Source organism: Phocoena sinus, chromosome 16, assembly GCF_008692025.1.
Source record: "Phocoena sinus isolate mPhoSin1 chromosome 16, mPhoSin1.pri, whole genome shotgun sequence".
NCBI classification, from domain to species: Eukaryota; Metazoa; Chordata; class Mammalia; order Artiodactyla; family Phocoenidae; genus Phocoena; species Phocoena sinus.
This window is the reverse complement of record NC_045778.1, coordinates 75,188,328-75,201,944: the sequence shown is the minus strand read 5'-3', so window position 1 is coordinate 75,201,944 and position 13,617 is coordinate 75,188,328. Positions and strand designations below refer to the sequence as shown.

The 13,617-nt window shown below is 47.0% G+C and overlaps 1 protein-coding gene across 19 annotated transcripts in view; it reads left to right on the top strand.

Moving 5' to 3' along the window:
• Positions 1 to 13,617, top strand: part of FGFR2 (fibroblast growth factor receptor 2) — a 103,777-nt gene that overhangs the window by 74,309 nt on the left and 15,851 nt on the right. For all 19 annotated transcript variants that reach the window (XM_032608376.1, XM_032608375.1, XM_032608374.1 and 16 more), the window contains 3 exons: positions 6,369 to 6,520; positions 9,398 to 9,519; positions 11,829 to 11,939. In XM_032608376.1, the coding sequence (XP_032464267.1) occupies positions 6,369 to 6,520; positions 9,398 to 9,519; positions 11,829 to 11,939 (385 nt within the window). The remainder of the gene's footprint in view (positions 1 to 6,368; positions 6,521 to 9,397; positions 9,520 to 11,828; positions 11,940 to 13,617) is intronic.

Here is a 13,617-nt window from a genome sequence, read left to right as displayed (position 1 = left end):
GTAGCTGGAATGAAAAGCCCCAGAAAGGCCGGCAGATATGTTGATGACGGAGAGCATACCACAGGGATGCCACGCATGCCTTTACCTGGCGACAGGTGAGCCTGTAATCAGATGTCTTAGGGGGTGGGTTTTTCCTAGGCATTTGCTAGGCGCCTGTCATGCTGCATTTGCCCGGCTCTCTTTATCACAGGGTAGCATTCTGCGTCTTTGTGGTGAGTCCGAATTTCATCTTCTTGGCCCTGACCCTCGCCCCTCCCTGGAGGTGCACAAACCGTATCTCACTCAATCAATCATTGCTCCCTTTTTAGAACACGAGAAGGTTAAAAAAAGTTTTTTTATCCTACTGTGAATTTTTTTGTTTTCATTGACATTTACTAATCTGTACTGGACTTACCAGTGTAAGACAGACATTTGAGTTTATTTGTTTTTGAGACAAAAATACTTTTTCTCCAGTACCTAAGAAGAAATTCTTTGTGATCGTTTCCCAGTAACCATGAATTTTTTTGAGACTCTTTATGCGTTTTGATGTTTGGGGAAAGAGAAACGACTTTTAGGTGGGGGGAGGCGGGTAGCACGGGGCATCTCCTGGTTCCCCTTGACGGGGGTCCTCCCACATTCTGAGCTGGGGCTCAGGCAAGGGGACCAGCAAGAGCCAGTCCAGAGAGGGGCATCTGCATGAGCCTGTCGGCCCTTGTACACGTTTCCAGGGCTGCTGGTGGACGGCGTGGCCATTTGTGAAGCCTTCCTTGCACATCCGTGAATTACAGGGAGGGCTACCCTTCCCGGGGTTTTGCACAAATTGGTTGGGTGGGGGCAGGGAGGGGTGTGAAGGGAATTGAGGACGTCTGTTCAGGAGGCGAGCAGCCTCGCTGTGTTTGTTGAATTGGTTTTTCAGGGAGCATATCAGCCTCTTTCTCTGGAGCCAGGCACTTCCATAGGGCATGATGGAGATTCAACTGTCTCCATAAACAGATAAACGCAGCTCCTGGGTGGGGACATACACGTGGGTATAGCTCATGCTGTCTCACCACCACCAGCATCTCAGAAGGGGCTGCAGGTTTTTTGTTTTTTGTTTTTTGTTTTTCAGACTTCAGTTTCACCCTCTTGGCTGCCGATACAGATAGGTTGAAAGCCAGAGAAAAATCAAGGGCTGTCAAGGTCATGTTTTATAACAATGTCTTTGAGGCAGATGGCACATTCCCAGGGGCGCCATGAACAGGGCAAAGATGGCGTGTGTGATTCAGGAGCCAGTTCTCGGGGCTGGGTATGAATGGCTATGAAACATACCGAACTCCGTGAAGGGCAGTCCCACTTCTAGAAGCTCATCTACTACCTAGCAGCTAAACAGCGTGATCTCGGAACATTCTCTGTATTTTGGTCAATCAAGTGGTCTAATGAAACCTCGCCAGTTCCAGAAAGCATGTGGGTAATTAGATGGTCATGGATGGTTTAACTGGAATTTGCCCTTTTGTGTGGGCGCCTGGCCCTCCCAGCCCCCATTTGGCCATTCTCTCCTCTCCGCTTCCAGAAGACACAACAGTTTGTAAGCTCGGGCCTGGGTGCGATCTTCTAGGAAGACCAGCCGGTTGGGGTTTGATAGGTTTACTCTGGAGAGTCCTGCGGGGAGGTCTGGGGAGACGGAGACTTGCTAAGGGAGAAAAGTGCGTGCCAGATCAACTACCCTGCCTCTTGACCTAAAATTTGTTACGGAAGGAAAAAAATCCCGTCCCCACACCCCTTGGACCTTTATTTCAGCTTGGGGTGGTGAAGGCATTTTGCCTGCCGTCGGGGAGTGATGGGCAGGGCTTATAGCAAACCTGTGTCGACTCCAGGACGTTGTGCTTTGGTCTGGGAATGCGGACCCATGGACTGAGAGTCAGAGGGCTTCTCTGGCTGGTTGGGGTCCGTTTGTGAGTCCTCAGGATAAGCAGGCACACGGATATTCATACCTCTTCCCTGTGGCATCTGTGCCTCTGTCTGCTCTGTCCTCTGTGGGCCCCCCTCTCACTGTTGAATTGAATCTCGTATTAAAAGATAACATAGTTTCTCGGTGGCCCTTTAAAAAGAAAAGAAAAAAGCCGGGCTTCCTTGCTTAATCTCCTTTATGTACCGTGGAAATAGACAAAAAGCACATTTAGTTAAAGGCTTGATTTATGGCACGAGGAATTTATGGTAAAGAGATTCTGGAAAGTGAGGAAGCTGAATTGAGGCTGTGAAAAAACATGCTAAAAAAGTGGCTGCCAGGATTTGGGAGTGGGGAAAAAAGAGCTTGTTTTAGACTGTTAATGTTTATTGTTGTACATAACTAAATGATCTCTATCGATGGACTATTTTAAAATTAGATAAAAAGGAAACCCAGAGTTGAAGAAGCATATCTGATAGAGGATTATGATTTTGTGCCAAAAAAAAAAAAGCGATCATCTAACATTGCTGCAGAAGTAGGATTCAGAGGTGGACAGTGGATTTCCTTAAGGAGTGTGGTCCAAAGGAGAGAAGCTCCAGAAACACGGTGTTCCACGGAGGAATTGCCTGCAAGGGGTCGGGCCAGCCCTGCAGACACGTTAGCACGCGGAGTGAAACGGAGTGAAGAGAAAGCCAGTCCTATTTTACAGTCTCAGAGGGGATTTTAAAAGCATAGTAAAAATGCATGGAGGTAAAATTAAGATATACGTCCACAGACAGAGTGATTGAATTCTGTCGTTTCTTACACTTGGGGGCATTTTCTTACCTTTTTTCTCTTTGTGTGTTTTACAAAAGTATTTTCCAGATCTGTACATGGAATCTAAACCTCTACACTTAATGTGAGCAAAATTTCCATAACTTTAATCACAGTGACAGCAACTAAGTTTGGAAAGGTTTTCCATGTTCAAAGCTCTCACCTTAAAACCTTGTTGGAGACAATCTGTTTGTGGGGGAAGATGTATATGGGCGTGAACTTCTGTCACGGTCTGTGGGCCAAGATTCCTTTGGGGTCACAGGTTAGCCGCAGAGCAGTTAACTTCTGACTGGTTGTTTCGTTTTTCTTTCTGAAGCGGCCTCTAAGCCCTGTGTGTCATGAGGACTTTCTTGCTCTCTAGCTTTCCTCTTGCCCTGGGACCGTGCCCTGACTCCTGGGTCCTTAATTTCTGGGGTTTGCTTTTTTGCTCACTGGAGCCCCGGCGCAACCTGGCTGTGAGCAGAGGATCTAGTCTTTCACACCATTAAGGCAAGTCCTGCCCTTAACGCCGCCGGTGGGGTTTCTCTCTCCCACATTGCACGCCATGTCACAGGAGCTCACACACAGAACAGCCTTGGGCTCCAAGTCCTCGGGCTTCCCCGGGGGAGGGGCCATCTGAGCTCCCTTGGATCTGAGCAGCAAATGACTCTAGAAAGATGCTAAGAGAAACCCTCGTGGGGTTGGTAGCGAAAGTTGACTGAGCTCTCAGCAAGCACCAGGCTCAGCACCAAACGCTTTATGGGTGTGACGTCATTTTACCATCACGGTAATTCTGTGATGTGGGAACTGTTCCGGTCTCCCTTTAACAGGTGAAGAAACTGGAGCTGAGGAACGTCAAGTGACTTGCCGAAACTCTCACAGTTAACTGTTGGAACAGGGATCCCACAGCCTGCGGTGGTGCACTTGGTCAGGATGCCGCCACCGGCTCACGGCCCCACATTATAAACAGTTTGCAGGGGAAGGGCACCAGCTAGGGTTGGCTGCTTGGCTAGGGGAGGTCACTGGGTATCCACTTGGAAGGACGCAGAGACGCCCCAGCACCCAGCCTCTAGCCCAGGGAAGGGGCGACAGCAGTGATCTCGTCATTTTAACTCATTTTAGAAGTCAGTATATTTTAAGCATATGCCCTGTTTTCCGCCCCCCCCCCCCCCCCCCCCCCCCCGCCGCAGTGCCATGCCTCAGTCCAGATCCTCTTTATTCTTAAAAACATTTTTGTCATTAAAGAAAAGTGCTTTGTTTTCGTAGAACGTAAAAGAGATACATATGCATGGGAATGAAATTCAGATGGTTTAGGAAGTTCTGAAATAAGACATAGTCTACCCCGTCCCTCAACGTCCTATAATCTCTCTCCCCAAAGCTGACCACGGCTAAGCCTCTTATATATCCTTCCCGAGGCTTGTTTTCAGTGCCTGTGTCCTCACACCTTGCCATGGGAAGGCCAGTCCTCTGCGTTGTGTCCTGAAGCCTCAACCGTGTGTGATGTGCGAGGATGTGGGAGGGAAGGCCAGACGGGCCTCTTCACCCAGAGCTGCGCCCCCCCATCACCGCCCCAGGGGTTTCTCCCTCACCACGATCCCAGCACACCATGCACAGCAGTTCTGGCCACCCTGCGGTCCAGCAAGGAGGGCTACGCTGCTGGCCTCGGAGGGGGTGTTCGTCTGTGAAATCTGCCAGCCCTCGTCTGGTTGGGGCCTGTAACTGTCTCATTGCCAGGCTGACTTTGACTGCTGTTCCGAATCTTCTTCCCTGTCATCTTCAAGCCCGGTTCCCACTGCAATGAGTGGTGATTTTTGCTTCTTCACGTGGGAGACCTTTTTGTCTCTGAGAACACCAGTCTCCTTTTGCATCCATAGCTCAAAACCGACTCAGGGCGTTAGGATTTGGGGAATTATTTTTCGCCCAACTTATTCCTTGAATCTTTCTGAACCCTTCTCTGCAGTTGGAGCTCAAGACATAGATATGTGGTCAGTGAAGGCTGTGGAGGTCTTGAGGACATTACTGGTGGGCCCTGCAGCTGAGGTCAGCGCACTGCGGAGGTCGTTTCCACGGGCTTTTCGTCTTTTTCTTTTTGCTTCTGCTGTTTTGCCTCTGTGGCCCAGACACTTGGGTGTGAAGCCTCAGCCTCTTAGAACCATATCTATTCATGAGGCCCCTCTCAGCTCCAAGATTAATGATTGTTCAGTTCCTTAAAAAAAAATTATTTACTATGCTCACAGCGAGTAAACATTGATCGTGCTGTCTGCATAATAAAATTTAGGAATAACAGCCTTTGAAAAAAGACTGCTCAGAAATGTTTTCATGGACATTTAAAAAGATAATAGAAATTCTGTGTTAAAAATTGCCTACTTCTTGATATTAATACGAAAACCGACTTCCTGTTCCTAAAATGATTCCCTCCGAATCCATTCTTGGACATCTTCTCAGGTCTCCTACCTGCTTTTTAAGGGCAGTCTGGGTTTAAAAAGGAGAGAATCAACATTTTTTAAGTAGGACGTTCCCAGGAAAGTACAGTCTTCTGGTTCCCTGTGGGAATGGTCCAGGCTCCACCTTGAAAGTTCATCCCCATTAAATATGTTCATCTTTACTTGGTCCTTGCCACCTCGATTTAAAAAGTGTTTGTAAGCACAGCTGGGAAGAAGGGTTGATGTGGGCAGTCATGCCGGGGACAGAACCACGTTTGAGGGGTCACGTCAAACCCCCGATTCCAGCTCTGTCAGGCCAGAGTCTTGTTCACGGTTTGGAATAAGGTGATGGTCAGGCAGCCCGCGATGGTGTTTTCCTTTACAGAAACCAGCACGGGGAAGATGATATAGTTAAGAAATAACCATTTTATCAAATGCAGACTATAATGGATTAGAGTAAATGAGAAAACTCGGTGAAGCCCTGCAGGCTTCCCGGGGGGAGAGGAGCTTTCCCACGAGATTGTGAATAAAGAGGTATTTTTCTTTCCCTTGACTCTTCCACTAGTTTCTGAAACTGAAGTTGACAAGAGGTAGTTGATTTTCTCCAAATGGCCTGGGCATCAACCAGTTCCCAGAAGGACTAGGGAGAAGCAGATAGTGGTCCCCAGTGCCTGGGTCTCTGGTTACCTTGAGTAAAGGCACGTGGAGCTACTGGAATGCTTTTCACATTCAAATCCTAGAGCTAGTTCCTTGAGGTATTCTGCTTACGTTTCAAAAGATAGAGCTGATTGAAGAGCCGATTTTCCAGACGTTTTTATGGAATCTCATAAGCACAGCACTGATTCACCATCCCTGCTGGTCTACGGGCAGGAGATCGATAATCCGGGGCTCCAGTACAGGCACAGGGAAAAAGGCAAGAATGAAGCCCATGGGGTCTGTCTCTATGTCCTCAAGTGATTATCTTGAGGAATTAGGACAGAAAGAAGACATTTTTTATCAGGCACTCTCTAAAACTGTTGTCTGGAAACCTGGCCTTAGGACTGTGTAATTTGGATGAAATCTAGCACATACTGCGTGGATGGGAAGACAGAGGAGTTGGAATCCAGGGTTTTGGTCCTCAATTCACGACTTTGGCCAACCCTCACCTTCCCACCTTTCTAAGAGCTGACTGGCTGGCAGGGCTCTGGCCGGCTTCCAGCCTTCGCAGGTGGAGCCAGGATTACATCTGTGTCTTTGTATTTTGTATCCAGGTTTCTGCTGAGTCCAGCTCCTCCATGAACTCCAATACCCCACTGGTGAGGATTACAACTCGCCTCTCCTCGACAGCAGACACCCCCATGCTGGCGGGGGTCTCCGAGTACGAGCTGCCAGAAGATCCAAAATGGGAGTTTCCGAGAGACAAGTGAGTACTTCTGTGGGGCGCATCGCTGAATGGGGGCTGAAGTATAAAATGGGGATATTGGGCTGACATTTTCTTTTTATTACCCTTAACTGCCAAGGTCTTGCTGTGATGATGTCAGCAGGAGTGGGTAAGATTGTATCTAAATAACCAACTCTAAGAAAAACGAAGAACTAATTCTCTCTCTCTTTTTTAATAGTTCTTTTAAAACAGAGCTACTAAGCCATGGCTGATCCCCAAACAAAATGGTACCTTGGTAGCATTTTTTGTTTTAGCTTTCTAGATAATTCAAACCCAGTCAAATGGAATCAAAGTGGGATTATCCCATTTATAAAACAGAGTTGACATTCCAACTTCTGGTTCCTAGAACGTGTCTGTCCTACAGTTCATTTCCTTAGAGAAATTAGGTCTAGCATATAGATTGCCTTAAGAATCTTCATCCAGTGTTGCTGTTTTTAATAGTTTTTAATATAATATTGGGCTAGAAATCTTCAAATACGGTACCTGACATCGAGTTTCTTGTGGTCCCTAGTATTTTCCTTATCGGATGACATGGGTGTGTTCCAGTCAGATGTTCAGTCAAAGTGTGGCCACCTGGGCTCTGCTGAAGGCATTGTTGGGAGCTGTGTGTCTCTTGGTCTGGCTTCAAGTTCAGGGACTTTGGATTCTATTGGGCTGGATTGGAATCCCGGCTCTGCCAGCCAGTGGCTGGGCAACCTTGTGTGAGTTCCCTGATTCTCTTTGAACTTCATTTCTATGAAATGAAGGTCACGGTACAGACCTCCAAGGACTGAGCACAGTTCTCGGCTCATGTGAATTTCCCTTCCTTCCATTTCCCTTCATAACCTGAGAGATCTGAACTGCAAATCTCAGCAAGATGGCAGAGCTGGGCATCGAGTCAGTGGACAGATCTTGGAGTACCAGCCCTCCATCTTCTAGCTAGGGACCAGCCCCCAGACTCGCCTTCTGAAATGAATATGATGGTCATTGAAGGGCTGTCAGCTCATTTCCAGGGTCTCTCTTGTAGTAATCAGAGTCCAAACAGCTTGAGAATAATGGAAGGTAGAAATCGCTGACTATACATCTGCATGAAATCAGCTGGAGTAAGCTTTTGACTTGTAAGCTTTTGACATGTACAGCAACCCTATTGGTCTTGACATTTGCACTATCTCCGTGAGATTATGTCGGAGAAGTGTCTAATTACTGGAGAAGGAACTCATACACAAATTTGGAAATACAAAGATGAGCTCTTCCAGGGTCTGGATATCACGTGCTCTCTTTGGAAGGAGAGATAGCTTCCATGGCACTTGTAATTTTGATTCACACAGCTCCAACCAGCTTTGTTTTCTAATGGCTCGTTACTTTAAATAATAAACAGCTCATTTATCAATGTGCAGCATACCTTAGAACCAAATTATTGTACTGATATCATCCTGTCAGAGTGTTAATGGAAATGATTTCCAGTTTATTTGTGTACTGTTCATTCATTCAGTACTTGTTTACTGAACACTTACCAGTGAGGTACCAGAAAAAACAAAGAATGATTTCTTTACCTGTAGAATGTGGAAAGGGGGTGTTTCCCGTAAGCCCTCCCAGCTCCCTGGTTTGATTAAACAAGGAGGTGGGTTAATGTACACACGTTCCTATGGATATAGGACTGAGTTTGGGAGCTGGGATATTTTAAGAAACGGCAGCTCTCAGGTTCAGTCTGTAGTTTTTGCCACACCTGTGACACCACTGGCCACAGTGGGAGTCTGTCTGTTAGCTCCCACCCGGGGTACCCGGAGTGTGGAAAATCTGAGTGCAAAGCATTTCAAAATAGTGTTTAGCACAACCGTAGGTGGAGCAGATTTCCAATGAATGGAGGCTATTTAGAAGCAGTTTATTAGATCGGAGGCAGACGTTATACAAAGAAAGGATTGTTATGCTTGTAGCGGCAGGGCAATAGGACATAAATTAGTCACTTTTCCAATGCAAATGTTTATTTTCTGCCAAGATATTAAATTTAATTTTAGCTCAGGATAGAAAGGGAATGACCTCAGCATAGCACACACTGCCCTCGGTCTTTGCTGTGACTTTTGCAAACCATTGCGTACTTACCAAAAATACTGCTTACTAGTGGCAGCTTGGTACTTTGCTGTGTTATGCTTAGATGAAAAAACCACATTCATAAGTGTTCCAAAGTCTCTTCCATTCAGCTGGTTTCTGGAACACCCAAGGAGTCTATATGGCTATTAGTATGATGTATGTAGAGCTTCTGAGCTTAGAAATTAAGTTTGTTGTGATACTTTGGATTTCTGCATTATTAATGTTGGGTAGTCATAAGGATTTCTAAACTATTATGTCGAAAAAAAAATTGCCCCAATTTCTAGCATTTCCTTTTTCCTTTAATGAAAAAATAGAGATTCCTTGAAATGCGTTTAAGATTCATATCTTGTTACTTGGCCCAGAATGTGACCATAAAATCCATTGGTATTCGAATAATAGCGATTTTTAAAGACATCACAGAGACAAAAAATAACAGCTTTAATGGTTTTCTTTGAGATATTCTAAATGATGAAAATTCGATAGGCTCAAGATCAAAAGCTCCTCGTTTTTAGCACTTAGGAAGGCTGACCACCTCACTTGCAAGGATACCGTCCATAAAGAAAATAAATCGAGAATACAAATGTGAAATTCAATAGCTGTTCCAGCAGTAATTGACATTCTCTCAAACGTCACTAAGAAAATACTCAAGCGCATGTGTACCCCAAGTCTCATTAGTTCCATATGATAAATGCTCCATGCTTTTGTAAGCCGCTGAAAGATTTTTATATTGAGTTCAGGAATTTCCCTCGCTACACCAGATGCTGTTTGCTAATCCTCTCTTTACACATTTAGGCTGACGCTGGGCAAACCCCTGGGAGAAGGTTGCTTTGGGCAAGTGGTCATGGCTGAAGCAGTGGGAATTGACAAAGAGAAGCCCAAGGAAGCAGTCACTGTGGCCGTGAAGATGTTGAAAGGTGAGTGGGGCGGAGGTGGGGAGGGTGGGGGAAGGGAGGGGTGAGGGCGCCTTATCAAGAATGTTCCTTTTGTGGCATGTGAACTCTGTCATGGCAGGGGGTTAGAGAGCACATAGTTGACCTAGGGGTTGAGAAGTTTTCAGTATAAATCAGCATCTTGGACAGACTATTTATCTTGAGCTGTGTGCACTTATAAAAAAGAAAAGCCAGTTGTATTGGAAAGTGGCAGCCTAATTCCCTTTATATTTGTAGGTGCTTAGAAAGTATCGATTCACGTAGAATTGATTAATTTAGATGAGTAGTGGTATGTCGGATTCAGGACGCAAACCTTAATTTACAGATGAAGGAAAATTGGCCGTTTCAGAGGGAGAAAGGAGGCTCAGGGAGAGGAGGACACACTCCTTTGCAGGAGGAACAAAGGAATGACGTTGTCTGTGGGAGTCGCTTGGGAAGCTGAAAGGGGGCTCACCGGATTGGTGCTGGTCTAGAGCCTTCTGGGACGTGTGAGCCGTTACCCAGGGATGTAAACGTCGAGTGGCGTTCGTGGGAGCCTGAATGTCTCTGCATTAACCTTCTAACCCTGCGTCCAAGGAGCTTAAAGAACTTTTAACCATTAACTTCATCCTCCCACAGTGTTCTTTCATGAGAGGAGTTATAGGGAATGGTTGCATTATAATTCCCATTGTAGGCATCTCAGAAAGGACACCCCAAGCTGAGTTTTTCCCACATGTCCTGGAGGAGAGAGGTCTGTTCTCAGGACATGGGGGGCCTCCGCATTGTGGACGCCCCGGGGGCTAGGCTTTTTCTTTCTTTCATGGGTTTTTGTGGGATAGTCACCACGTCTCTCCCTGAGGGGAGGGAGCAAGGTGGAAATAGTCAGAAAGGTGTTGGGTGTTTTCTTCCTGTTTGTTTTTTTAGCTATGGATCTGAATGGCTCCCAAGGCATACTAGGGTGTTTTGAGCTGCTCCCCACTTTGGGGTGTGATGCCTGGGAGGACTACGTTCTCCCACCCTGCGTGTCTCAGCTCCACCAACAGAGGCAGCCAGCCCTCTGCCTGCATCCTGCGTGGCCTGGGCCTGCCGCCTGTGCCTTTGCCTTGCCGAGTGGCAGGCGCAGAGAGCTGTGGGCTCCCACCGGCCGCCCTGACAGCCCCTGGCCGTGTACCAGGGCCGAGTATGCGGAAGGCCCAGGCTCCCGGTCTCTGTGGACAGAGCTTCTGATTCGGTTTACGGAGCTCAGGGGGAGGAGGTCTGGGAGTTCTCTTTCTCTGGTTGTTTCAAGGCTGGCCTTCCCTTAGGATGGAGAAGGACCTTAGCCACAGAGCCCTTATGACGTGACCGTTTTTACAGCCAGTGGGTGGCTCAGAGCTTAGAGCAGACCCCACAGTGTCACCGCAGTGGAGCCTCTGCATCCGAGGGGCAGGCGCTCAGTCCTCCATGTGAGTCTGCGTGGATTTTACACTCCAGGCAATTGTGTTGCTCTTCCTTTTGTGAAGCTAAAAAGCTTTATGCAGCATGGCTTCTATCCATGCCCTTACCTCATTTTTTATAGTAAGCCCAGATTTCCCCATATTGAATTAGCTCAAAGGGGGATACCTGGAGAAGAATCTTGCCACTTTTTGGAAGCTAACTGTGAGCCTGTGTATGCAGAACCTAAGCCATTCTTGCTTGAAATTATGGAGCAGAGGTTTTTAAAACCTTCATTTTTTAGGAGGGGAATCCCAGCCCCTTTGGAAGCCCGTGGAAGGCGTGGACCTTTGCCCCCTCAGGATGCACGCGCGCACACGCACCTCTGTCCTCGGTCCGGGGTGTCCTCTGAGTCCAGCTGTGAATGCTCTGGGGACTGCGAGGGCTCAGCTTAGCAGCACGTGGTGCAGAGAAAGTCTGAAGTGATGTGGAATGCTCCCACACTCCTCTCCCTCCTCCTCCCCGGAAGTCCTCACAGTTGCTTTCAGGCCCCATGAAGTCTGATGTGATTTTCTCAGGTACCTTAGGTCTGCCAGAGGATGGAATTATTTCACGATAGAGGAAAATGCCCCCTCGTGTGTGAGGTTTGCTGGAAAAGATTTGGCCTTGGCATCCAAGGCCTATATATTTGTTCTGACTTCTGACCCTATTGACCCCAAATTAGCTATTCGACACGGAGCAGGGCAGTGCTGGGCCCTTCCCGCTTCACCAGTAAGATGATTTGGAAAGTTTTTCTGGTTCTAAAGTTGACTTTCATGCTGCTTCAACCAAATTTTCATCAGCTAACGGTAGCAACCAACGGGTTAGAGGAAACTGATCTGTAATTTACCTGATGTTCCCAGATGATGCCACAGAGAAGGACCTTTCTGATCTGGTGTCAGAGATGGAAATGATGAAGATGATTGGGAAACACAAAAATATCATAAATCTCCTCGGAGCCTGCACTCAGGATGGTGAGTAGGAGGAAAAAGAGCTTTCATCCACATAACCCAGGGTTCAATGTCAGCATCGTTTTAAAAATGGATGGACTCTTAGATCCTGCTCCTAGGGCCTCTCAAGTGCATGTTTAAAGTTTTCCTTAAAAACTCCCTCAGGGAGAATTCCCTGGCGGTCCAGTGGTTAAGACTCTGAGCTCTCACTGCCTAGGGCCTGGCTTCAATCCCTGGTCAGGGAACTAAGATCCCATAAGCTGGGACTTCCCTGCTGGCACAGTGGTTAAGAATCCACCTGCCAATGCAGGGGACACGGGTTCGAGCCCTGGTCCGGGAAGATCCCACACGCCGCACAGAGCAACTAAGCCCGTGCACCACGACTACTGAGCCTGCGCTCTAGAGCCCGCGAGCCACAACTACTGAGCCCACGTGCCACAGCTACTGAAGCCCTCGTGCCTAGAGCCCGTGCTCCGCAACAAGAGAGGCTACCGCTCACCACAACTAGATAAAGCCTGCACAGCAACAAAGACACAACACAGCCAAAAATAAATAAATGAAAGTAAATAAGTAAAAAAATTAGTAAAATCCCACAAGCCACGTGGTGTGGCCAAAAAAACCCCAAAAAACAAAACCCTTCAGGAAGTGTTCCTGGCCACGAACACAAAGAAGACGTTATGACTGTGCCTGGGTTCTGGGGGCGGGAAGGTGGGCATTGGGCGACTCTGGATGGGAAGGCCTATAGCGTCCTCCTGTTTTTAGGGTATAACCTGGAGGGTTTTCGGAAAAGGCAGCCTCCTTATGTTTTTGTTTTGTAAGTGCTGAGAGAGGTTTCTCCAAATAAGATCCTACATTTTGGTTGACAAGTTCTTCCCTTAAAGTGGGGATTGAGGAACCCATGTCTTGTTATGGGTACCAGGCGGCTGAGCTCCCACGAGTGGCCTGAAAGAGGGGAGACAGATAGGAAGGGGCACATTATCTTCCTCAGGGGAGCGAGACCCCTGGCTTCTCTCATGGGTGATCTGTGGCACTCTGCGAATCAGTTTGATGATAATTAATAAACTTGAAAATGCCTGTCTTTGCCTCAGCAATTTCCCTTTGAGGTCTATGCCAGGAGTCAGGAGACTTTTTCTGTAAAGGGTGACTGTAAATATTTTCGGATTTGTGACAACTACCCATCTCTGCTGCCGCAGTGAGAAAGCTGCCACAGACAATACAGAAGTGAATGGGCCACGTTGTGTGCCAGTAACATTTACACGCAAAAACGGGCTCGTCTATACCATGGGGAAATTATTGCACATATATATATATATACAGAGACGTGCATAGCAGTGCTCACTGCACACTGTTTGCAATGGCCCAAACCCGGAAACAACCCATAGGGGGATGGAGAAACAAATGTGGTGTATTTATATGATAGAATCTATGTAACTGTTAAAAGGAATGATCTAGATCTATTTTTATCAGCCTGACTGGCTTCCAGAAAGATAATATGTGGGGGGGAAAAATGGTGCAAAGCTATGTCTTTATTACTCATTGATGTGATTAAAAATAATACGTTGTTTATTGATACATAGGTATCTGTAAAATAGTTAAAATGCACTACAAGGACCAAATTTATGGTAGCTGTTGCTTTCCAAGAGGGCGCAGGTGAGAGGCTGGGCGAAACAGGGAAAGGGCACTCACTGTAGTATCGCTGTTT